At 54.6% G+C, this 25,412-nt stretch overlaps 2 protein-coding genes across 10 annotated transcripts in view; both read right to left on the bottom strand.

Moving 5' to 3' along the window:
- The window catches only part of NPY4R2 (neuropeptide Y receptor Y4-2), a 44,928-nt gene extending 31,437 nt beyond the window's left edge, over positions 1 to 13,491 (bottom strand). For 2 of the 8 annotated variants that reach the window (XM_042960847.1, XM_007093151.3), the window contains exons 1-2: positions 13,324 to 13,481; positions 9,318 to 9,531 (exon numbers count right to left, since the gene is read on the bottom strand). The gene's annotated coding sequence lies outside the window, so the exon portion shown is untranslated. Of the gene's footprint in view, positions 1 to 8,040; positions 8,287 to 9,317; positions 9,532 to 13,323 lie in introns of those variants that run through there. The other 6 variants (XM_042960848.1, XM_042960849.1, XM_042960851.1 and 3 more) reach the window with 5 other exon arrangements.
- Positions 13,492 to 16,601: 3,110 nt separating this feature from the next.
- GPRIN2 (G protein regulated inducer of neurite outgrowth 2) lies at positions 16,602 to 24,162 on the bottom strand. Of its 2 annotated transcripts, XM_042960845.1 has the most exons (3): positions 24,022 to 24,162; positions 19,652 to 19,751; positions 16,602 to 18,453 (listed from the first exon to the last, which is right to left on the bottom strand). In XM_042960845.1, exon 3 carries the CDS (start codon positions 18,446 to 18,448, stop codon positions 17,075 to 17,077), a length of 1,374 nt encoding a protein of 457 aa, XP_042816779.1. In that variant the 5' UTR covers positions 18,449 to 18,453; positions 19,652 to 19,751; positions 24,022 to 24,162; the 3' UTR covers positions 16,602 to 17,074. The 2 variants fall into 2 exon arrangements, with proteins under 2 accessions (XP_042816779.1, XP_042816780.1); XM_042960846.1 differs by lacking the exon at positions 19,652 to 19,751.
- Between the last annotated feature and the right edge of the window lie 1,250 nt (positions 24,163 to 25,412).

Raw genomic sequence — 25,412 nt, 5'->3', positions numbered from 1 at the left:
ATCTCACCTAGACATCCCACCTGGGCTTGGCAGTCTTTTATGGAAAATGTTAGCCATTGCTGTCATTTGCAGGTGTCATTTGCATTGCATTGAAATGAGACCACCTCTCATGCCTTCCATTTCTCTCTTCCCTCATCTAAATGATTAACCTCACAAACCAAGTACCAGCAGGCCCAACCCCAAGCTGGCAAGGTGCCCCCTTCTGTGTCCTCCCAAACCCTGTTCACACCACATATATCACTCCTGCGTGTGATCAGTCACGTGCACAGCTGCCCACAGCTGTGAGACCATGCCTGACTCACCCCCAATGTCTTCAGCACCATCCCACGGCCCAGCCACCAGAGGCACCGACAAACAGCTTTAAATAAGTAAAAGAATAACTTGAATGAACTTTTACATAGTGCATCCATGCTCCCAGACCTGACAACATAAAAACTCAGGACCTGTCCCTGTGGAAAAATATCCATCTCCAGAGCTGAAAGTTGTAGGAGTTTCCTGTTGCTGCTGTAATAAAACTGTCACAGACTTAATGGCTTAAAACAGCACAAGTCCATTATCTTACAGTTCTTGAGGTCAGAATCTAAGATGGGTCTGCAGGGCTGCACCTCCATGAGGGGCTTGGGGGCACCCCAAGTTTCCTTGCCTTTCTTGCATCCCCTGGCTCCTGGCCCCTGGACCCATCTTCAACCCAGCAACGCAGCATCTTCAAATTTCCATTTCTCCCCCCTCTGTTTCTATCCTGGCATCTTCTCGCTCTGACCCTGACTCTCCTGACTCCCTCTTACAAAGACCCTGGTGATCACATTGGACCCATCGGGATCATCCAGGATAATCTCCCCATTGTAAGATCTTTCACTGAACCACATCTGCAAAGTCCCTTTGCCAGGCATGGGAGGGGACCCTTCACGGAGTCTAGGGATTAGGAGATGAACACCTTCAGGGAGCCATTACTCAGCCGACCAGAAGTTCTGAGTCAGGAAGCCCTAAAGATGGCAAAGGAAGGTTGGCATGCTATCTTCTTGTGCTAGGAATGTCTTTGCATGGGGTTCCCTGCACCAGACTCTCCCCTCTGCCCCTACTCACCCATACGCTCCTAGGAGGGAAGGGGGGGGAAAGCCCCAAGGGACTTCTACTTGGCAGGTGTGTTCATACGTGTTGCCCTCAAAACCACTGTCTGAAGAACCTGCCAGGAGCTCCCCTGACACCCCACCTGGCCCAACCTCAGCTGGCTTGCCTGAAACCAGCCCCCATGCACCCCAATAGGCCACCCATCAGCACCTGGCCTCCTCAGTGAACATCATACCCAAGAGTAGAAGAGGTACCAAAATGCCAAGCAAGCATGGGCGCCCTCATTAAGGACCTGCCCCACCCAACCCCACATAGGATGCCTGCCTCAACACCACAGTCCTAGGTTGTGCTTTCCAGCAGTCAGCATGGACCCCATTTTGCCCCCCCCCCAGACCCCATCTTCTGGGTGTTCTGGGCCTGAGAGCATCCATCATAGCCTGAAAGCCCCACCCGCAAGGGGTGTTCTGGCCTGAACTTGCTTTCCTGGCTTCTGGGAGCCCAAAACCAAGCCTGGCCACACCCTAGGAATAGCAGAGTCTGGAGCCCACAGAGACAGAACTTTGCTGAAGCCCGAGAACTTGGCTTTGAACCCAGCTCTAACTGGCATGTCACCTTGGGCAACTTGCTGAAGCTTTGAGAGGCTCAGTGTCCCTTTATCTAAAGTAGAAATAGTACATGCTGCTGCTTTCTAGGCACTTATCATGTCTCAGGACAGCAGTCTCATTATTGCTAATCTGCCACTGCCTTCTTCTTGAGCTCGGGTCCTGGGTTTTGGAGGATCCCTGAGCACAGGGAGCCCAGCCATGTAGGAAGAGCTGAAGAGAGAGACGAGAAGGGGGAAGGAAAGGAGGGATGGGGGCCACTGGGGTCTCTGACACAGAAACTTGATGGAGATTGGAGAGAAAGGATTTCACGTGGGCGGCAGAAGAGGGAGAAGAAATGGGCAAGTGGCAGGTGGTGAGGCAATTTCCATGGAGGGTACGGCATAACCCACTCGGGTCCCTACAGCATCTTCAACGAAGCCAAGATTTCTCACCAGTGCTTTGGAGAGAGGAGCTCCTTCTGGAGACTGTGAGGAGAGGAAGAAGCTGATGCAGAGCCAGGCAGAAACTGCCCAGGGAGACATGGGGACCATGCCGCACTGGCTCCTTAATGTATCCTCAGCCCTTAGGAGGTACATGCATTTAGACCTATTTTACAGAATGGCAACTGAGGCTCGCAGAGGCCCAGTGACTCATCCAGTTTTGCACAGCAGTTGCAGAAGTGGGGGAGGGAGGCAGGATCCAAGCCCAGGTCAATCGGGCTCCAAAGCCTATGTCCCCAGCCCTGCACGGTGCTGCCTGGCTGGACTGTTAGAAAAAATGTTTGTACAAACACATCTAGCAGGGCAGGTAAAAAGCTTGGGACCCAGGGATCCCTGTACCCAGCTCTGCCATTGCCTTGGGCCCCCACCTACAGGTATAAGGTCCCACCAGAATATATCCAGCTCTCAGGAGGTACCTCGGAGCCCCCAGACCAGCAGACACAGGACACCGGGGCCAGGCTGGGGACAACGGATCCTACAGTAGCCAGGGGGCTGTTTCAGGGGGTTGCCACGCTACACCTGGACCACATCCCGGGCTAGACCCTGGGGATGGAAGTGAATGCTTTGTGGGGAGAGACAGTCAGAAAGCAGACAGTGACAAGAGGGCAAGAACCCGACTGAACTACAGGAGGGTAGGAAGCCCTTCCACCCAAGGTCACAGAAGAAACTCCACGGCAGCCCCTCCACCATTCCCTGAGAGAGGCAGCGGGAGCCCCTCAGGCAACATACTGACACAGGGGTGCTTGAGCCCCCCATTCCCCCCAGCCTTTGGGGAACTGGGGACTGGCCTCAAGAAGCCTTCATGTCAGCGGTGAGACGACCCGTCCCGGAGAGGAAGTCAGAGGCGCCAGCAGACTGAGAGAGAACCCTGGACTACCCACCAGGGTTTACCGGTGCCAGGATCTCCAGGGAGATGGCTGAGCTCCACACGGCGTGGGCTCACAACCACTCGAATCACAGACCCCTGTGAACAGTCCCTGCCACCTCCATGTGCCAAGCATCAGGACCTACTCCTGCCCTCTGACCCCAGCACTCCCTCAGGCCTGGGCGTGGGACCCCAGATTTCAGCTGTGGGTGGGCTGGGCTCTTGCTGCCTGAGACCCCGCCTGGGCGGCCTCTTGGCTGCTGGCAGTGGTTCCACTGAAGCCCACAGGGGCCCCTTTGTCATGCTGACAGAAACACTGCCCGCCAACCTCTATCTTACCAGCAGAATCCTCCCTACCCACAGTCAGCTCTAACTGGGCCCCAGGACTCCATCTGAGGCTGGAGTCACTGATCCACTTTCCTACAGAGACCCTAGCTCCCCCAGGGGCCAGCCCCTTCCTCGCTGGTACCTGCCACCCCCATACCAAGGGCTGATCTTCCTGGCGGCCTGGTGTGGGCCCCGGCACCTCCACCTCAGGCTTGCTCCTTCTCCACCCCACTGCCAGAATGATCCTCCAAAGCCCAAACCTGACTGAGGTCCTCCTTTTCTTCATAGTCTTCGGTGACTCCCCATGTCCATGGAATGAAGCCCGGCATTCAAGACACCCCTGATCTGGCCCTTATCTACCTCCAAAGCTTCAGCCTCCAGAGATTCCTTATTCCACCTCCCGCACCCTGGCCCCACCAGACATCTCCCCGCTCCCTGGAATCCCCCGCATCGTCCGCACCTTTGCACATGCAATTCCTCAGCCTGGAATGTGTATTCTCCCCTCCCGACACACACCCCCAATCACCACCCATTCATTTTCTCTATGACCAACTCCCATTTATCTTTCAATGTCCTAGTCAAATGTCACCTCCTCTGAAACTTTCCCCAACAGCCTTAGAAATTTAGTGATTTTTCCCTCGCTCTGGGTTCCCACAGTACCCTGCTGGATTTACTGCTGTTGCAGTGCTTTAGAGTACTGTTTCATTTTGTTTTCATTTCATCTCCTTCCTTACAAGACTTAAGACCTTCCCTGTCATATTACCAAAATATAGAGCATACTTGCTGAATGGATAAATGGAGAGCTGGGACAGATGGGAGAGGATGGATGGTGGGGGGTGGGTGGGTGGATGGGAGAACAGTCAATGATGGATGGTGGATGGAGATATAGATGAATGGATAGATGGATAATGGTAGTTAGATGGGGATGGGTTGTTAAGTGATGAAGGTGTATAAATAAATGAATATCTGGATTGTGGTGAATGATGAAAAATGGATAGGTAGGAAGATGTATAGATGAATGATTAATGGATGGATTGTGAATAAATTAACATGTGGAGAGATAATGGGTGGATGCATGGATGGATGGATGGATGGATGGATGGATTATTGATGGATGGGAAGGTGGTGAATGATGGGTAATGGATATGCAAGTGGATGGATGAGAATATCCATGGATAAACTGAGTGGTTGGGAGAGAAAACAGCAATAACAAAGAGGGAGGAGACAACAGAGAAACTTTTGCTGGAGCCAGAGAATCCATCTATCGTTCCCAAGATCCCCAGGCTAAACGGAATGAAACTCAGCACTAAGGCTTGGTGTTAGACCAAACCCCACCTCGCAGCCAATAGTTCAGAAACTGACTGTAAGCATGCCGAGTACTCCCCAACACCTGTGAACAAAGTCAGAGAAGCTGCGCAAGACCTGTAGGTTGGAATGGTTTGTTTGTTTTGTTTTGTTTTGGATTACAAATCAGCTGGTAAGTGAATCCCAGCAGACAAGATTACATTGCCCATAACCCAACTAGGTCTGAAAGTGGGAGGTAGGGTGGGGGTGGAAATGACAAAAATGTCGGACCACAAATGCCCTGAGAAGAATGAGGTTCCAAGTCCGGTGGCCCAGGGGGATAGATGGTCCCTGGCGGCACCCCGTGGGACGGGGAGTAGCAGGCCTTGCCCAGGAGCAGTTCTGCAGGCCAGAGATGGCCGTGTAGGATGGCATGCCATAGCCCATGGGCTCAGAGAAGCTGCAGAGGGACAGAGGTGGCACTGAGGCTCTGCGGGGGCCACTACTCCTTGCACTTGGGAACTGGGGGTGGGACCATACCCCACGTGGAGTCTGCAGTGCGATGACACAAGGCTCCGGGGAGGGCCCTGGGCTGGGATGGAGAGTGGAGGCAGGACGTAACTGGGAGAGATATAGACCATGGACAGAAGCCAACTGTCAGGAGAAGAAACTGGTTGTGGTGGGTGGTCACTCCCGGTCCTCGGTCCCCTCACTGTCACCCACCACTCTCCTCCCTCTGTGCCCCGTGGCCTCTGGGTGTCTCTCTCTGACTTCCCATCAGGTACAAGCTGAACTGCGTCCCCCAAATTCATTTGCTGAAGTCCTAGCCCCCAGTACCTCAGAATGCATCCTTCTATGGAGACAGGATCTTTACAGAGAAAATCAGGTTAAAGTGAGGTCATTAGGGTGGCTTCTAATCCAATTTGACTGGTGTCCTTACAAACGGGAAATCTGGGCTCGGAGACAGACATGCACAGAGGGAAGACGATGTGAGGACACAGGAAAAAGCCACCTATGAGCCAAGGAGAGAGGACTGGAATAGATCCTTCCCTCCTGGTCCCCGGAACAAACCAGCCCAGCTGACACTTTGATCTTTAACCTCTCACTTCTAAAACTGAGACAGTTAGCGTCTGTTGTTTAAATCACTCAGTGTGTGGTGCTCAGTTACAGGAGCCCTAGCAGGGGGTACACCATCTCTCCGCGTTTGTCTCTTTGCTCTCTGTTCCTCGTTCTGTCTCTCCCTCATTGTCCTCCTTTAGGGTGGCTAACAATTTCAGGTTCCCAAGCCTATAGGGCTCTCCAGGCCATGGGTCTTGGAGGCGAAAACCAGGAAAACCAGGACAAATTAACCATCCTTTCTGCTCCTCACTGTCTCTGTTTCTCCCTCTTTTTCCCTTTCTCTCTCTTCCTTCTCTCCAGTTCTCTTTCTCTCCCTGTCTCTCTGTGGGATCTGCCTTGTTCTATTAAAGCCTCTCATAACATTTGTTCTACACACAGTATCCAGGCCTGTGTGTGGTGTCTGGGATTATCAGTCAGGTGGGTGCACCTGGAAGGCAGCAAGCTGGCCAGGGCAGACGTCTTTATGCCCCGGTGACCATAGCGCTGCTCAAAGTGGGCAGGGCCCCCAGTATGCCTGGACGGCCAACCCAAATCCCTGCCCAGGACAGGCCTCCTTCACGCCGCAACTCGTAAAATACTCTCCAATGCTGGTATTAGCAAACACTGTCCCCAGTTGAAGGTGACAAGATGTGCCTGGTATCTTAAGCTGCTGCCACTGTTTGCAAGGCATGAGCTTGACATACCAAAAAGTGTTTATTGAATGAATGGATGAATGGGTCCATTAGCTCACTGAATTAATTAAGAATATGGGAATCTGGGTACTTTTTTCTCAATTTAGCTGTGAACCTAAAATTGCTCTCAACAATAAAGTCGATTAGAAGGCAAACAAAAATACTTGTAATACACGTAAAAGGAGGTTTTTGTCATTGATATACAAAGAGCTCTAATAAATCAATAAGGAAAAAAGAATCCAGTGAAAATGGAAAACAGATATGAATAGGCAAATCATAAGCAGACTCAAATTGTCAGTAAATATATGACATAATAATAATAATAATAATAATACCAAACATTTACTTAGCCCTTGTTTTGAGCTAGGAACTCTGCTAGCAATTTATATGTATGACACCATTAAATCCTGAAAACCAACTAATAAGGCTAGTACCATTACTGTCCCCATTTTACAGATGAGGAAACTGAGGTTCAGAGAAGTACAGCAATTTGCCCAACATCACACAGCTTGAGAACACCGGAGAGGAATTCTCACCCAAGCAGCCTGGCTAAACACAACCTTACTCACAGTAAAGGAAGTGCAAATCAAAATAACCATTAAGATATTAGTTTTCCATTTATCAAATTAGCCAAAATATTAAAGTGTGGTAACATTCAAATTTGGCACAGGTATGAGAAAATAAGGATTTCCATGTGTTATTTGTACAATATTTTTGGAGGACAGTTTGCCAATATCCATAGACATTGTGTATATACAATCTGATAAAAACTTCATCCAAAGATATTCTCACATATGGACACAAAACTATATATACAAGGAAATTTACTTTTCCATGGTTGTTATAAACACAAAAAATATGAGAAATGACATAAAGACCAGCAGAAGAGAACTGGAACAATATCAGTAATAATTCTTGTATTCTATGCAATACAATACACCCAAGAGAACGAAAGAGGTAGACTCTATTATATAGCAATATTACTAGTAAGATGTATTAATATTCTTTCATTTTCTAAATGTCTTATTTATTTATTTGCAGAGAGAGACAGAGAGTGTGAACCAAGGAGGGACAGAGAGAGAAAGACACAGAATCCGAAGCAGGCTCCAGGCTCTGAGCCATCAGCACAGAGCCTGATGCAGGTCTCAAGCCCACGAACCGTGAGATCATGATCTGAGCCAAAGTTGGATGCTCAACTGACTGAGCCCAGGCACCTCACAAGATGCACTAATTTTTAAAATGAGTGCAGAACAGTATCAGAGTTGATCTCATTTGTATAAAATATTTAGAAGTCTGAGCTTGTGACTACAGAGGAAATCTGGAAGATTCACTGAAATTACAGCGGGAACTACAAAGAGGGGCGAGAGGCAGATCTTCACTATGCCCTTTACACTATTTGAAATTCTTATCATGAACATATACTGTTTCAAAGCAAAAAGCCAAGGTCTGCATTGTTTGAAATTCTTATCATAAATATGTATTTCTTTCATTTTTAAAGAGTCAAATGAAAAGCCAGGCCTAGAGTCACACAGACTGGAGTTTGAATTCCAGCACTGTCAGTTGCTGGCATAAAACAGGGCAAGTTACTGGTCTTCTCCAAACCTCGGTTGTCATTGTGAAGTGAAGTAATCGTGAGCAGTGAAAAGATAACGTATGCAAAACATAGTCAGTGCTTCTGCCATTTGTTTAGTGTCAAACTGCGACAGACTTCACTCATCTGCGAGCTATGAAAAGCTGACATTTTCAATCAGTTGACTATGCACCAATAACCTTTTGTGGCAGATTTTTGGTTTCTTCCTTCCCATCATAATGCGATATCTGGAGGTGCAGCAACCATCTTGTGACCATGAGGACAGCCCTCATTAATACTGTAAAGATGACAGAGCAGAATTAAGAGAAGAACCTGAATCCTTGATGTCTCCATTGAGCCACAGAGACTACTCTAAAAGTGACTCAGTCAACTCTGAAATGAAGTTAAGAATTAAGTGGGAAATTGTGGCGCCTGCATGGGTCAGTCAGTTAAGTGTCCAATTCTTGATTTTGGCTCAGGTCATGATCTCATGTTTGTGGGTTCGAGCCCCAAATCAGGCTCTGTGCTGACAGTGTGGAGCCTCCTTGAGATTCTCTCTCTCTTTCTCTCTCTCTCTCTCTCTGCCCCTCCCCTCCCTCCAAATAAATAAATAAACTTAAAAAAATTAAGTGGGAAATTAAACATCCTAATTGTTCAGATACCTTTGGTTCATAATTCAGTTACTTGCAGCCAAAAATGTCCTAAGAGAGATATCACCTTGGAGAGGTTGTGTGGGCATGGAATGAGATAGGAACACCTGCCTGGCACAGCCACTTCCCTTCTCTCCCTCCCACCCTCGTGCCACCAAAGAAGAGAAGAACTCCCCCCCCCTCAACTCCCTCTTTTAGTCCCAGGCACACCTCTCAGCCACACTTCACATGTGAGGTTCTCTCTCCAACCTCTCTCTTGGCTCACATGACCTCTAACATGTTCAGCTGGCCTTGGGGACCACAGGGAGTCAGTGAAGACAAGGAATAACAGGAATAAAGGCTCTCAGGACAGCCCCCACCGCAACAAACTTTAGACCCCAGTCCCTCTCTGACAGTCAACTCCAGCTCAGAACCCCCCTTCTCAGCCCGCTGCCCCCCATCCTCCCTCCGCCAACAAAGTCAGTGACTCATGAGGGAAGACACAATCCTGGCTGTCTACGCCTGCTCTCCCCAAGGCCCAGGAAGAGGACTCCCTTGGGGTGGGACCACCCTGCGTTTAAAGGCTCCAGGTAAATTTTAAGACAAAGGCAAGTCAAAGAAGGGTTATAAAAACACACCCAAGTTCAGGGTGGAATGACAAAGGGTCCCACATCCAGCCCCCTTGGAGAGTATAGCTCACAATTGGAATCCAAAGGTTTGTAAAATGAGGCTGTATTCCCCTCAGGGCTTCGGGTGCCTCCCCACCTCCGCCTGGACTCCACTCCCTCCACCTTCTTCATCGCTATCCTCCCGTCGGAAATCTTCAGCCCCCGTCCTGGAGCATCTGGAGGAGGAGAAGAGCCGGGAGCAGAGCGCAGGCACGGGGCGAGATGGCTGGAGGTAGCTTGAGGCTGCTGGGGAGGGGACAAAGTCATTGGTTCCCAGCCTGCGCCCCCAGGTGTCTCTGAAGGAGCGGCTCTGAGGCCACTAGGGGGCGACCGAGCTCCTCCCGCGGGCGGCACCTCTGGCTTTCCTTCTCCGCACTAGAGTCCTGGGGGGGGGGCTGGGTGCCCAGGGGACCTAAAGCTCTAGGAGAGGAGGGTGCCAGGCAGGGACAAGGCACAAAATGTAAGGGGATGGCAAAAGGCTCGGTAATCAAGATAAATAATGTTTTAGTGAATACTTTAAAATCAGAATAAATGCAAAAAAATAAATGACAAAATATCAAAAAGCCAAATAAAGGCAGGATCCCACTTTGCACCTTCAGCAAGACTCAGGCAATGTTCCTGGTGCCTCCAGTAGTGCCCAGTTGTGTGTCCAAGCTCTCCTGGGCCCAGAGCCCTGCTGGTTCCTGCCCACTCCCTCCCCAGCCCAGGGGTGTGACCTGGTGGGAGTCTGAACCACACCCTGAGTTGCACCAGGGCAGAAGGGAGTTTAGGGGTTGGAAACTTCTCAGGAAACCCCTTCCCCTCTCCCTGAACTGCCTCAACTCTGAAGGGAAAGAAAATCAGACCGCATAGTCTTCCTCAAGGGACACAGGCTGGGCTTACAAAAGCCACAAAGCCTGAATACAAAATGGCACCCTTGGCCAACACCTCCCCGGACCTTGACTGCTAACAATGAGAAGTGGACAGAGGTAGGGCAAAGCAGAAGGTTACAGGTAAGGGGCCAAGTGGACATGGGTGAGGAACTCCAGTCCTCCCCAGCAGGGCTCCAGCACCCCAAATTTAGTTCCATGATGAGTCACAGAAAATACCAGACCCAACAGAGGCTACCTACTTGGGCTTGCTCAGGCTTTCTCAGTGGGCATTTTCTCAGGTGCCTACTTGGTGTCAAAGACAGAAGTCTCGTCCCCCTGTCCCCAGCCCTGGCTCCTAGACACAAACCAGTCCCACACAGGAGAGAGGCACAGAGATGGGACAGCACGCTGTGTCCCCAATGAGGCCCAGGACATGCCCCAATCTCCCAATCTAATTACAAGCCAAGCAAGAAGAGTTTGAAAGCACGAAAGAGGAGATGGCCTGCCTAAAACTAGCAGATGGAGACCACACATCCAGTATGCCCCTCAGGTGACCTAACCAGCCAGGCGCCAATAAGGGCCACCAAAACTGAAGATTGATGGGATACCAAAGTTCCTGCACTTACCCGGCAGGACAACTGATTTCCCTTTTGGAGGCAAAAAGGATGGAAACTTGACAATGTGATCCCAGGTTAGCCCAAGGAAGCCTCCTTCTCTAGGGAGATGCTCAGAAGCTCTTTGGCACGCTCAGATGTTTTGGTTTTTACCGAGACAGAGAACAGACAGGTGGATAGGAAGAGCCCAGACTTGTGAAAAGCAGGAATGCTGAAACCCAGACCCAGCCATGGCTGGGGGAGAAGTGGCCACGAGAAGAGCAAGCAGCTGCTTGCAGCAGGAGGATTAGGGCAAGGCAGACCCTCGGCAGCAGGGGCAAGGACTGTGGGACAGTGCAGAGACACAAGACTTCTGGAGGGCACAGAGGACCAGATACGGAAGAGGAGAAGGGAAAGACTGAGATTAAAGAGAAACAGGGGTTGGGGAGAAAAACACCAAGAGCAGAGCCTTCCCACTGGGCCCTGTCTGGACATCCGGGGAGGCACTGCACTCCCATGACCACATTCTTGGGTGCCTGGTGTCTCTTCTCAGGAGTGTTTCAGAAATGGAAAGCTCCAGGCCAGGACAGATTGGGTGAAGCGTACATGGCTAAGAGCCACATACCTTAAAATGGGACATGCTCACCAGCCCTGAGCCCCTCAGATGTGGACTGCCATGTTCGCTCAATTCCCACATTCTGTCCTATAAAGTGGGGCCATAAAACATGAATTCTAGGACACCCATTTGGGAGCACATGTTTCAGGGTACAGACCTGCCTCCTTGCTGAGCTACCCCATGCTTGGAGAGGGAGAAATGACGAATGAGTCATGGAGGGTCACCACGGAAGGGAGCAAAGGCAATGTTTACCCAACTCTTGGAGCAAGAGAGTCAGACCCTACCTGTCCACCTCCAGTCCTAAAGGCCAATGCAACTCTGATTTGGTTTGGTTTTCTTTAACCAACATCAACTTTCCTGAGGTATTTTTCATGGCTTATTATCTTTACATAACCACAGCAACAGAACTAGCCCCATGTCTATCCATTAGAGAGACCTCCACCCAGCTTCAGAAAGACTCTTATCAAAAAAGGGTGAGCAGCCCCACGGAAAGGCCCATTGAAGAAGGTGCTAGATAGAGGCCAGCTGTGATGAGTGTCATGCTCCTCACAGCCACCCCCCAGGAACCTCGAGGTGAGCCCTGATGTGCCCGGGGCTGGGGAGGGGGGGATGAAAAGGAGGTGTGCCAGCACACAGTGGGGTGGCTTCCCATCTCCAAAAAGGTTACAAGGGAGAGTCTGTGAATCTTAGCTTGCTGCAGATCTCAAACTTCTAGAACAGCTTGTTAAACAGAAGTAAGATGTTAGAAAGGGAAGCAGCGATCACCAGAACCAGAACCGGCTATGTGGACAGTGAGGACTCCAGTCAAGCCCCTACCCCCCTTCCTTGTTTGGATGGGAGGGTCCCTGGGCTGGGACTTGGGTCAGAAGAGTGCTACTGATGTTGAAGACCCAGATTTGCACAAATTCACCTTAAACGGACTTGCCCATGATGACTGTTGATTCACAGGGACCTGGGGACCAGTGCTGACCTATAAGATGACTCAGTGACAGGCCGTGGGCTCTGTGTGGCCCTGCTCTGCCTGACAAGTTGGTTGGAAACTGATAAAGGACTAGTCATAGCTTCAGATGACCAAACTAGGCCAGGCCAGAACGACAACCAAGAAGGAATTTAGCATCGGCAAATGCAAAGCTCTGCAGTTGAGTGACCAAGGTCACTCAGCATGAACACAAAGGAGACAACTTTTTCCGAGCTGCTCACGGGGAGAAGTTCTGGGCACTCTGCAGGCTGTGGACTCCATACACGTCTACTGGGTGAGAGGGCTGCTCAGGGCACGAGTGCAACCGTTCATGAGTGTGCCCCCCAGACCCCACAGATGCCCTTGGTTTCTGTGCACACCTCCCCTGGGATAAGGGGCCTACAACGCCATGCAGAGACCTTCCCCAGGGCTCCTGGAGCCTCATAGCCTGCCTGCCACAGCCAGGATGCCTTGAACTACCCACACACATGCACAGACCCCTGGCCCCCATGGCAGGCATGCCCCAGGTCTCCCCTACGGGACCTGGCCAAGGCCAGGACTCTACCTGAAATCACACCCTTGTTGACTTGCACTCCCCACTCCCTTTTCCTTAGTCAATCCAGAATCCTCATCCTAGCATGAGCTTCTGGGAGCCCAGCCCCAGACCAGCCTCCTCAGCATGGCTCCAGGAACCACAATCAGAAAGCCAAGGCCAGAGTACATGTGACCTAAGCAGGGTATGAAGCACAGGGTAAAGGACCTTGAAGGAGGCTCTAAATGAGGAATGGCCAAGATGGGATGTGGACCTTGATCAGAGCCAAGTTGGCCAGGCAAGAGCTAGCCCCTGCCTGTGGCCATGGAGGTAGGCCAAAGGAACACTGGCACACGTGGTGAATGCCAGCTCGGTGCCAAGCGCTTTACGTGGGTTATTCCATGTAATCCTCAGAGCAAGCCAAAGAAGGAGGCACAATTATCATATCATCGTGAGGAAGTCGAGGATCAGTGAGGTCAGCAACTTACCCAACATGGCTACAGGTGAGATCCGGGATTCAAACTCAAATTTTAGACCACTAAACTGTAGTGCCCACCCTCCCCACAATGCCCAAAGTGCCAGGATCTGCACTGGGAAGGCCCCGTGCACCTGTCAAATAAGAATCCAGCACTTCTGGGGACAGAGACCCAATCCAGCTGACACAGGAGGTGATGTCACAGTGGGACAGGCCCATTCTCTGCTTTTCCAGCCCCACCCCGTACACACATCGTGACCTCAGGCGGGTAGTAGCCTATACTCTGGGAGCAACGCCTTCTCCCTTAGGGTGGACTAGTGATTCCCTGTGAAGGTATCAGCAGGGATACCTTGGGGCTTGACAAAAGATGCCTGCTCTGTGACCTGGCCACGCCCAGAGGTGATAAGCTCCCGGAAGCCGGGCTTCAGCTGTTGGGGGCCCGGAAGGCTGCCAGAAAGGAACGAACAGTGGACAGAAGGGAGGAGTCCCTGGAGAAGAAAGAGGGGGGCTGCTGCCTGGACACGGAAGCTCAGAATCTAGGGCGGATGTTCTGAAGGACAAAATCTGTCAGAAAAAAACAAGACCAGCCAGGACCATGGACCCTTCCCTAGCAAAGCTCTGACCTCCAATACTTTATTCCAAATTCAAAACAAAACAAATGTACAAATAATGAAATCCATCACCTGCCAGAGCAGGGCCTGAAGGGGACCCAGAAAGTCTGGTCAGAAATCTGGAATCTGAAGGGAGATCTGTAAACTAAGCTGGTGGCCATGTCTTGAGACCCTAAACCACTGCTGGTCAGGCCCAGCCAGGGAGGGGCCACAGCAAGGGGATGGGGCCGGGGTTCGTTCTCCAGGTCAAACTCAGATTTAAGCTGCAGCCAGTCCAGGTGGACCCACTGGCCAAGGCTGTGCAGTCTGGCTAGTGGGGCCACGGCCAGGGCAGCAAGCTTAACCAGGAAGTTACGATGGGGCCCCCAGCCATGCACAGCCCCAAGGCTGGACACAGGCCAGAATGGATTCCAGCACCACCTTGCAAACATTTATCTTGGTCACGATGAGTTGGGTGGAAGGACTGGCTAGGCCTTCCCACTTGGGGCCCAGCCCAGCCTGCCATCCTGGCACACCAGGTACAGCCAGGAAGGGGTACTGATTGGCACACAGCAGCCAAACAGAGAATGAACTCAAGGGAATTTGCATGTGACAGAGAAAGTCTCTAAGGGTTTCAGCCAAATATCCTGGCATGTGGCCCTTCACCTGCCTCTCCTTTTCCCAGGTAGTGGCCTCACCTCCTTTTGCTCAACTGGAAACCTCAGCCTCCTAAAACTCTTCCTCCTTCCTGAAGCCACTGCAGGCCCTGTGTGCACCCGTGCGTGCATGTGTGTGTGCATGTATGTGCATGAATGCCCAACCCCCAGCTCCCTTTCCATCTCCCCGACAGGCCTCTCCTTGGCTCGCATACCCATATCCCCCTGGGCCCCAGCCTCCCACCTCTCCCACACTGATCTCTCCAATGGCAACCAAAGGGATGTTTCCAAAATGAAATCTGGCCCCGTCACCCTTTCCGCAGCTCCCCGAAGTCCGCTTCCTTAGTCACACAGGGATCCTCACTACAGGGACCCCTTGCCAGCCTCCCAACCCAACAAACACCCAGCCCAACGTGCATTGCGGTGACTCACCACGGCGCGGGCAGGACAGGGGCCTCCATGCGTCTGACCAGGCTGTCCTTTCTGCCTGGTACGCCCCTCCCCACTGCCACCTGTCTAGCCTGTGTCAAGACCCCGCTCAGTTGTGGCCTTGTGTGCTGGTGCCCTCCCCACTCCATTTCATCACCTGTCACCTCATGGCCCCACAGCTGGGGCTCCCAGAGCCCACGCCAGGCACGTGGGCAGCCTGGTACGCACGTGTCATCGCCCAGAGTGTGATGGCCTGCCTCGCAGAACACCCAGAGGCACAGACGCGCTGCGCAGTAGCCAGAGCCTACGCGTGCATGAAAACCTGCTTGTGCACATTTTCACCACTCACCACGACAAACCCCTCTGCCCCAGCCCCACCCTCAGAAGCAGTTCTGATGTGCTGTCATTTTTTTTTAAGCAGAGCGGGAAGGGTGCGTTTGGGGGTAAGAAAGCCCCACCTCAGGGCCATGGGAGGCATTCAGACCTCATGCATGCCTTCCTCACCTTGTTCCTTTGGCCCGTTAGAATGCCAGCCCTGCTTTCCAACTCAACCTGCTTTTGGAGGAGTCCTTTCCGCCACAGTGAGTACAGGGTCCTTGAGGTGGGGAAAGCTAAGCCAGCTGCCAGGTCCCGGGTTCCTAAGTGCAGGAGGCCCAGGAACAGGGTCAGGTCACGGGCAGGGCTGCACATGGGCCCTTACTCCACCCTCCCAAGCCAGGGGACCCTGAGCAGCACACTAACCTGGCTCCCTCTTTAGGGCAGGCTGGCGGATTGTCCCAGGAGCTTAGGATCTTCAGCGCTAAGCCCCAGGATGAGAACACAGGCCCACTCCCAAACTCCACAGGTCTTGGGAGGTCCTTGGGCAATGAAGCCAGGCTGTGCCAAGCCTGTGCCCTGGGTTCCTCACCGCATGACCCCAGCCCCCTGTTCCTGTCCCACGTCAGCTCACATGGGCAGGGCTGGGAGGACAGGCCCACAGGCCTCCCACCTCCCCACGGCCTCACAGCTCTGGCCATTTCCCACCAGGTGAAAAACCCCACCCCAGGCTCCTTCCCTCCTCCTATCCATTTCTGCCTTCTCTCCTTCCAAGAACCACACTGGCCGGGAATAAGTCCTTAAGCCAAAGGAATGAGGTGATAATGGTGTCGTTTCAGGCACTGCAACGTATTTGGGGACAAGTGGCCACCTTTTCTCCCATTCCTGAGGCCAGCCCCTGACCCAATGACCAACAAGGAGGGCTGGCTCTTAGCAGCAGCCCCGGGCCCTTCTGGGATGCCCGGTGCCCTGGTACGGATGTAGACCCCGCCTCCCCAACCCTGTCAGCTCAGTGAGGGTGCAGACAGCCCATCTCATTCCCCAAGGATTCCACAGAACTTAGCACAGGATACAGACTCAATAAATCCTTCTGGTTCATGACTACACTGCACTGACCACCAGTGTGCTGCGGGAAAGCAGCCCAGGCTTTAGCCAGCCCTGGCTCTGAATCTCGGCCCACCACCTCCAGCAGTCCAACGGGCATGTCAGCCACGGCCTTGCCAAATGCCTGTGGTTTCACCCATAAATCGGGCAAAGAGGCAAAGACTCAACAAGGGAAGGTGACAAGCACAGTGTGCGGCACATAGGAGGTCTTAAACAGTGTCGGTGGCCATCCCCAAAGACCCAGACAGTCCCTGTGTCACGTGGGGCCCCAACTTTCACGTCAGGAATTGGTTGTATCTGAGCCCTGCTTTAAAATACAGCCACCAAGAGTCCCAGGGGAAATCATGGCAGAGTTCTGAGGAGACACTAAACAGAACGTCGAGAATTTTTACAGAAAAATCAGGATCTCCCTTATGCACAGTGCTGAAAGTCTGTCCCAAAGTTCAGAGCCTGGATGTGCAGGGATGTGGCTCTCAGGAATGAAGCCCTTAAAAACCAGCCCAGCTGCAAGGAGCAGGAAGTCCCCAGGCTGCAGTCCTGTGCCCTGCGGTCAGCCAACAGCAGAGACACATCCACGGCTGCCAGGAGGTCCAAGGAGCCCAGGGCCCCCACTGTCCCTGGCCTGGGGCTGAGTCCACAGGCCCAGGATAGCTCTGAGGGCCACAGCTCCTCACTCGGGAGCTGCACTGGAGCAGCCGCAGCAGCTGGGGCGCCTCAAGGACTGCATGACAGCACGCAGAGGCCCCCTCCGGCCTTCCGCAGACAGGCTGTCCTCGCTGGTGGGTGCCCGCTGCAGCTGCTCAAACTGCATCTCCAGATGCTTCTGGATGGCCACGCCAAGTACCTCAGGGTCCACTGCAGCTCCATACACCTCCCAGGTCATGCCCTCGGCATCCCATCGCACATCCCGCACAGGGGATGGTGCCTCCTCCAGGCCGGACCCCAGAGTTACCTCCGGGAATGTGTGCAGGGCCACGGGGGCTTCCAGGGGTGGGCTGGTGGCCACAGCCTTGCAAACCGCCATGGGGGCTGCCTGTACACCAGCATCTTGGGCTGACAGAGAGGATGCCAACACAGGGGCCAAGTCACTGGCTGAGGTCATGGTCCATACATCCTTGGTCCTGGTACCAGGCTCCGTGACTAACCCGGTGGGACCCCAAGGGTGGGCACAGCAGTGGGAATGCCCAGGGAGCCCCCCAGGCAACCTGCACTGGAACCTCACCCCATGCTGAGCCTGCAGCCCAGACTCACTTACCGATGCCACTAGTTTGGGAAAGGCCAGGATCCCCGGGGCTAGCAGGGCATGACAGCAGCCACCGGTCCCCACCTCTCTCATATTGCAGAGGAGAGTTGCTGGGGACAGGGCATGGCAGGAGGTTGTGGCTGGCTGCCCGGTGGCTTTGGGCCCAGCCTGGGGGCTGCTGCTGTGGGTGGTTGTCCCTCCCAGGTCTAGTGGCGCCACCCACACCTGACTGTCTCCCAGTGTCCAGGCTGAGTTCGAAGTCCCTTCCTCTGGAGCCAGGTCCCTCTCTAGGCCTGCAGGGGCCCGGCCTCCCTGGCCAGAAGTACTACTGGGCTGCAGCTGAGCCCTGTGGACCGGTGAGCTGCCAAGGGCCGAGCAGCTGAGGCTGGCTTTATGGGCACCACTGTGGCCCCGGGTCTGGGTGCTGCGCACCAGGTCCGAGTGGCTCCTCTGCATGGCAGCGGCACCGGGGGCCCTCAGGCGACCCAGGTCACCACCACCCACTGTAGACACATTGCCCACAGTGCTGCTCCGCCAGTGGCCCACAGCACGGGGCCGGGGCCGGGGGCTGGAGGCCTGCGTCTGCTCCGTGCTCTCAGCATGGTGCTCCTCTTCCTCCGGGACCTGCGGACTGGCGCTGGCCTCGCCTGGCTGGGCCTGCCATACAGTGCTGCTGGCGCTCTTGCGGAGCTCTGGTCTCTGCCCCTGGCCTTCCAACAGGTTGGAAGAGCTCCGGGACAGGGGCTGCGGGCAGGGACTCCGGGGTGGCCGGGCACCCTGGTCAGCGTGGCTGGTGCTCATGATGCCTGCAGGAGAGAGAGGGAGGGAAGGGAGTTGAATGGACTCTGCTCTCGGCTCACACGGTACAAGGCACACAGCGGGGCACAGCTTCAGCGCTAGCCTGTATGATGGCTCAGAGCCAGGAGCCAAACTGTGATAGGACACCAGACACTCCAAATCAAGATCATCACACATCATACACAATATGACCCTGCAAATATCTAATAACCGGTACCAAGTGATTAGAACCAGCCCTAGGGTAGGGTCCTGGATTATGTGGAGGGAGGAGAATCCAAGGGAGAGGCCAAGGCTGCCAGGACACTGGGGGCGGGCGCTTTGGGACAATAACTCTTAGTCAACCAGCACAGGAGTATCGCAGTATTTTAATAACCAGTAAAGCTTGACTGGCAAATACTAGCTGGGTTCCTCCCAGAACTGTCCGTATCCATCTTGGTTTGGACTGGGGCCTCCTGGGTACAGAGTTGTCATTCAAAAGAGGTTTGTGAGATAAATGAACAATGAATAGAGGGCACATAGAGGACACGCCCTGGGTTCTCCCCTGGCCCCCTCCCCACCCTCTCAGGCCTAGCCTGGTTGGGCGATCATGTCTCTGGGACTCAGTCTTGGAAGCTGTGAAGAGGAAGGGGTTTTCTGACCCCCTTGTCTGGCTCCAGGGTAGGGAGAGACCCCACGCACCAGCCCTTTACACACAGGACACTTGGCAAATGCTCACTCATTCCACAGCCATCTTCAGAGCACACACTGCATGCCCGGCCTTGGAGTTAGGGGACATGGAACTAAGATCCTGTGCCTCCAAGAATGTGGTCTAATATCACCAATCAGAAATGCCCTCCATCAAATTTAAATGCCCTCTTGCCAAGTGTGCTTGCACCCACCTTGCCTCCCTCCTTCCCTGCCTTTCCTGTCTCTTCCCAGCCACACAGACCCCTCTGGACCTGCTCACTGACTCTGGCCCTTCAACATCAGCACCTCCTCCCAGAGAAGCTCTCCCAGGCTGGGCCGGCTCCATCTCTGGTTGAGCACTGTCTCGCCTGGATGCAATAACCTGGCCACCCCACCAATCCAAAGCTGTCAAAGCAGGCCTGCGCCCTGTCCCCCTCTATCTGTCCAGCACCTAGCGCTGCCCTGACACACAGCTGGCCCTCAGAGAATGTCTGCCATGTGCCTGGCCGAGAGAACAAGAGAATACAAGAGTAAACCCACAGAGGAAAGTGCTGAGCACCAAAACGGGGTCTGAGAAAGGGCATTTCCAGGAGAGCTCACTTTGTGTGACGGATCAGGAAAGGCCTTCTGGAGGTCGGGCCTGGAGGGAGAGGAAGGAGAGGTGTCAGGAGAGGAGGAACAGGATGAGCAGAAGGCAGGAGGCACATGAGGGGAGCAGCGGGCTGAAGGCAGGGCAGGGCCCGAGGGGGAGGAAGTGGGGTCAGGGCATGTGGGCCAGCCTGGCCCTGGCCAAAGCTGTGAATGAGGAATACCTCCCAGAGACTCCCTGCCAGGCAGGACCAGCTGCAGAAACAGGGTGGGGGAAGAAGCAACAGCCGCAGTTTGGGCAATCCCGGTCCTGCCCTCCCACCCCTGGGGCTGATAAGAACCGCCAGGAAACCAGCCACCTTGACCAGGGGAGCAAGGCCACCTGAAAGGGAATTCGGAAAGGGCTCTCAGAAACTCCGTTTCTGTATAATGACAAACTTCTTCTGCCCCAGCACTCAGGAGACAGCTGCTGGCTATTCAAGCCAACAGTGAGGATGCTTCTGGAGCTGCAGTCCCCTGAGAGCTCGAGGCCTGCTGTGGAGTCCAGTTCAGCACAGCTTCTGGGCCGATGGAAAGATCTGCACTGTCCGATTAGATCAGCACTGGCCACATGTGGCTACTGAGCACCTGACAGACGGCTAGTGTGACTGAGAAACTGGCTTTCTAATTTTACTTAAATTGAAGCAATTTAAATGGAAATGGCCACATGTGCCTAATGACTACCATATTGGACCGTGCAGCTCTAGCCACAGCTCCTGCCTGGACAGGAGTGTCCCATCCCTGCTGCTCCTTGGGGCTGAAGCCAGACTGGTCCCTGGAACAGCCAAGAAAAGGATGAGTAGCCAAGAGAGGACTAGAACCCAGTCCCTATTCTCAAGGAGCTCTAAGATGGATGTATAAAGGGCAACAAAGCCATTAACCATCACAGTGATGATAATAACAGCTCCCAGTACCTACTCACCTTGTGCCAGGCATGTGCCACATCCTTTGACACACTGTCTCATTTAAGTGTCAGAGCAGGCTCATGAGATACATCAACCCCATTCTACAGATGAAGAGGCCAAAGCTTAGAGAGGTTTACTGACTTGCCCATAGGCACAGTGAGTGCTAAGTCAGGAAGCAAAGCCAGGAGTGCCTGAGGTTCTCTGTGCCCACTCTGAGCACTGTGCAGATCTCCACTGTGGCCATCTTTTTACTTGTGTGTTGCCCTGACTCAGCTGAAGCCCCAGCACCCAACACAGCATCTGGCACTTGCAGTGGCTTCCATGACATGCCAGTGGGACTGGCTGAGTCCCGACTCAGTCCATGACTGAATGAGTGGGAACAAAGCCTGGACCCCCACCCACCTGGAGTCAGGAGAGCAGGGGATATACCTGCTAGCTGGGAAAGCTGTGGTCACCAGCAGCTCCGGGCAGGCGACAAGCACCCAGCTACAGGTCCAAGAACACCAAGAAAGCCTTATCTGGACAGCCTACGCAGCCGCTGGCTGAGCCCCACCTACCCCAAACCCTCCTAGGGAGCAGGGCCATAAAGAGCCAGGCCAGGCCCTGCCCCCTGCCCTGAGGAAACAGGTGGGATGAGGCTGGGGATGCCCTCAGACCCCCCCAGGGGCTAGTGAGAAGCCACCAGTGACAAGGGTCCCACTGTCCCTGCCTCACCAGATGGCTGTCCAGTGACCAGGACTAGCCATGACCCAGAGAGAGCAGTGATCACAGAGACCCCAGTTGGGTGGGTATCTGTGGCTTCCCTTCCTCACCTCACCTCCACAAGTGGCAGGTGACAAATCTGAGGCCCAGAGCAGCTCAGAAATTTCAGAGAGCCCACAGCTGAACCCCAACAGGATATTTCTCCTACCATCTGGCCTTCCCAGCTCTGAAGAAGGGAAGTACTCTGAGGAACGCCACTCAAGTCATCCCAGGGAAAGGAGGTTTCCCACACCCCCTATCACTAAGAACAGGGCCCCCAGGGAGTGAGGGGAGCTGACCAAATGACCTTGGGAGTTGTGGGTAAGCAGGAGGCACAGGGGTCTGCTTCTAACGCTGACTCTTCCCCTTCCTGTGAAAGCACCTGCAGGTGCACACCTCCCTCCCTGAGCCTCAGTTCCCCAGTCTACAGAATGGAAGTAAGTCTCCACTGCAAGGTTGCTGTGAATCCTAATATGATGGAACAGCAATTGCTAATTATAACCTTCTCTTTCCTCCTCCCATCAGGAGTGGCCTGTGCTCAAGGTATCACAGGGACTAGTACTGGTGGACAGAAAGGCCTTTTTAGGAAGCCACTGAGACACCCAACAGGTTAGCCCAGTCTTGCTTCCCAACCCTTCCTGTCTTCGTCTCATCCTAGAACCCAGTCACCACCCGTGTCCCCAGGTCTCCATCACCATACGAAGCTTCCCAAGCCTTACTTTGGGAGGATACACATGCAAATGCTTACACATGCATGCACACAGACACACACATGTGGAAACACACAAGTGTGAAGTCTGCCTTCCAACTGGCTTGAGTGGCATGCCCACCTGCCTTACAAATCATCTAAAAGGCTCTGGGTTCACCCCAAAGAGACGCTAGGAAGATGTTTTAGCACCAGATAAATGACAGGTACGTGGAGGTAGCCAAGACCCCTGGTGTTCTTTGACACCTTATTGTTCTCTCTCCTGCCCCATTTGATGCCAAAGTTGCAATGTGGCCATGCCTTGTGGCCAATACAGGACTCTCCTGGTGCCTCAGTTCTGCTGGTCAGTAAATGGAAGAACAGCCAGTTTCACATGCAGCAATCAACCAATGTTATTTTGAGTAAAACCTCCCAGTTCTGCAGAAACTTTCAAACTGGCCCAACCAAAGAAACTGTTAGGTTGACTTGGTCAGAGATTCTAGCTCCCACCATATCACCCAGGCCTTCTGGGGTGTGCCCAGGGGGACCATCAAAGCCACTGCAAGCAGGCCTTGTCTCAGACCACACTGTGGCATCCATATACATCTCTTGTTAAGCGACAGGCATTTGGATGATGACTTCTGCTTCCAGCAAAACCAAAACCGGAAAAGCAAATCCAGGTGGTCAGGAGGCGAAACGGCTCCAATGTTAAAATATGGACTTTAACCCTCAGGGACCAGGTAGGGCACCACACAAAATCCTCATTGGATAGTGGGGGCATGGCAACCTCCAGCAGGTGGTCTGGTCCATCCCAGCGGCAAAAGGGGGCCTGACGGAACCTCTCAAGGCCAAAGTTGGGCAATGCAGCAAGAAGCATTCCTGAGCTACCAAGTAGGACTGTTTGAAGGGGACAAAATCTGCTCACCACAGAAAAGACAAAGGGGCCTTAAGTACAAAATGCCCAGGTCACAAGTTGTGCCAGTAAAGGGTTCTGGGATAACTGTGAGGCAAAGGCCCAAAGGACCCCGCTCTGCTCACTAGAGAGAGGCCAAGGCCCCCACCAGCCCCAGAGCTTTCTCCCCTGAGGAGGATTTGCCCACACTTCCCAAGTGGTGTCTGGGGTGGAGAAGGTAAGCCTCCAGGCCCAGGTGCCCCCAAACAAAGGCAGCCCCGGGAAGCTAGTGTCTCCGTACCTGCATGCTCCCAGGCACCCGTGCACCCATGCACCAGCATGGGCCGGAGCCCCACCCGTGGCCACATCAGAGGCCGACGCACAGGCCCGTTTACTGTGGGAGCCGGCAGGAAACAGCATCTCCACGGCTGCACGCCAACCGTGCAGGCCGCCTCTGGCTGTGGGGCCAAAGGCCTGAACACACCACACCATACATTCTCTCCCAGGACAGGGTTCCCTTCCCCGCCCCTCCACACCAAGCCCACCCGACTCGGAGAGAAGGTCCTCAACACAATCCCCCAAACTAGGCTACAGATCTTCCCAGGAGCTAAGGCAATGACTGAGGGAAGATGAGGCTGTGGGGCAATGGGGTAGGGATGGAGGGCAGAAGGAAGGAGAGGGAAGGGAGGTCTGGGGCTGGGGGCAGCAGGGAAGGGTGGAGAGAGGGGTGGGGGTGGAAAAGGGAAGAGGAATGGGAGGGGACGGCGACAGCAGCGGGGGTGGAGGCAGAAGACGACGGGGTCCTAGGCAGAGGGCTGGAAATGGGAGGATGGGCAGACGAGACGTGGAAGAGGGGATGGGATAGGCAATGAGAGGAGAGATGAGAGGAGGGACGCGGCCATGGGGGGCGCTGAGCACTAGGCGGGGCCTGGGATGCGGAGGGTCTGAGCGCACGACGAGGTGAGGAGTGGGGTTCTGGGGCGCAGGAAAGGAAGGCGCCGCCCATCCCACCACCCTCCCCTACCCCCCACCGCGGGCACGCACACAGCCGGCCTCTCACCCACTCGCCCGCCCGGAGCCGCGCAGGCCGGCGGAAGCGCTGCTCCTGCGGCCGCCACAGGTGCCCGGCGCAGCGGCCCAAGATGGAGCCGGAGCCGGACCCGGCCCGGGCCGAAGACGCCACCCGCCGCCGCCCGCCTGGCCCGCGGAACCAGCGTCGGGGTGGCGCCCGGGGGCGGCTAGGGGACCCGGGAGGAGGGGCGGAGGGGGGGGCGGCGGCACTGCTCACCTGGGCCCGCCCCCGCGCTTCAACGCCCGCGTAGGCGTCCCGGCCCCGCCCCCTGCCCGCGGCCACGCCCCCGGACACGATCCACCCCGCCCCCACGGCCCCTCCGCTCCCCGCACTGCCCCTGGCCCACTGCGCCGGAGCCCCACCCCTCTGTCCACGAGCCCCCGGTCCTCCTTCCCGTGCTCAGGACATGTCCCCACTGTCCCGTCTCTGCGGCCCCGCCCCCACCACGATCCCTTGTTTTACCGGGCTGCCCAACAAACCCCCAAGATACCCATCTTCCCGACCTGCCCCCACCCCCCGGGTCTTATAGGCTTGGCTCCCCACGGCCCTCCAGCCTCCGACCCAGCCCCCAAGTACACTTCCTCATTGCCTCGCCCCCTCGATCCCTGTTTACCTTCACCACACCCCTCACCGAAGTCCACGGGTCCTCCGTCGACCCCCTTCCTCACGGCCCCGCCCCGTGTCCTTCGTCATCCTGGCCCCGCCCTTCACAAGTTTCCGGCCTCCGACCCCACCTTCGAGCCCCCATTGCTCCAGGGCCACCCACCCTCGGATACCAAGCCGCGTTCCCCATCGTCCCGCCGCTGTGCACCCCGTTCTCCCAGACTGAACTCCACAGTCCCATCCTCCCAGATCCACATTCGCGGACTCCAAGACTGACCCCGGTCTTTTGAGCTCCGCCTGCACGGCCCCTCCACGCAGCCAGTCTTGTCCCCAGAGCCCACTGCCCAGCTCCCAGAAGCCCAGCCTGGTAGACTCCATTTCTAGAATTGCGTCCCTGGCCCCGTCCCCAAAGCCTGTATTTTCCCACCCTTTTCTCCCCGCCCGTGTCCCCATCCCCACCTTTGCCCCCCAACCCAACCTCACTCCAGGCATTCAGTCGCCAGCCCGGCTGCCATGGACCCCAACAGCTGGCATGTGCAATGACCGTGAGTGAGAAGGTGAGTCAACCCCACCCAAGCCCACACCCCATCTTGCCGCTTCCTCTAGCTGGCAGTATGCCCTCCCACCGTCCCTCCCAACCTCTCTGCCCTGCTCCAGAAAGAGTCCAGGCCCTGGGAACACCTGGTTTTGCCTCCGTTCCCTCTATGTCCCCCAGGATCTGGCAGAGCTTGGGGTTCACAGACTCACAACAGGTAGCCCCCCACACAGGCCTGCCC

This window comes from Panthera tigris, chromosome D2 (assembly GCF_018350195.1).
Source record: "Panthera tigris isolate Pti1 chromosome D2, P.tigris_Pti1_mat1.1, whole genome shotgun sequence".
NCBI lineage: Eukaryota > Metazoa > Chordata > Mammalia > Carnivora > Felidae > Panthera > Panthera tigris.
The sequence above is the reverse complement of the archived record's forward strand: the minus strand, read 5'-3'. Positions and strand labels throughout refer to the sequence as shown.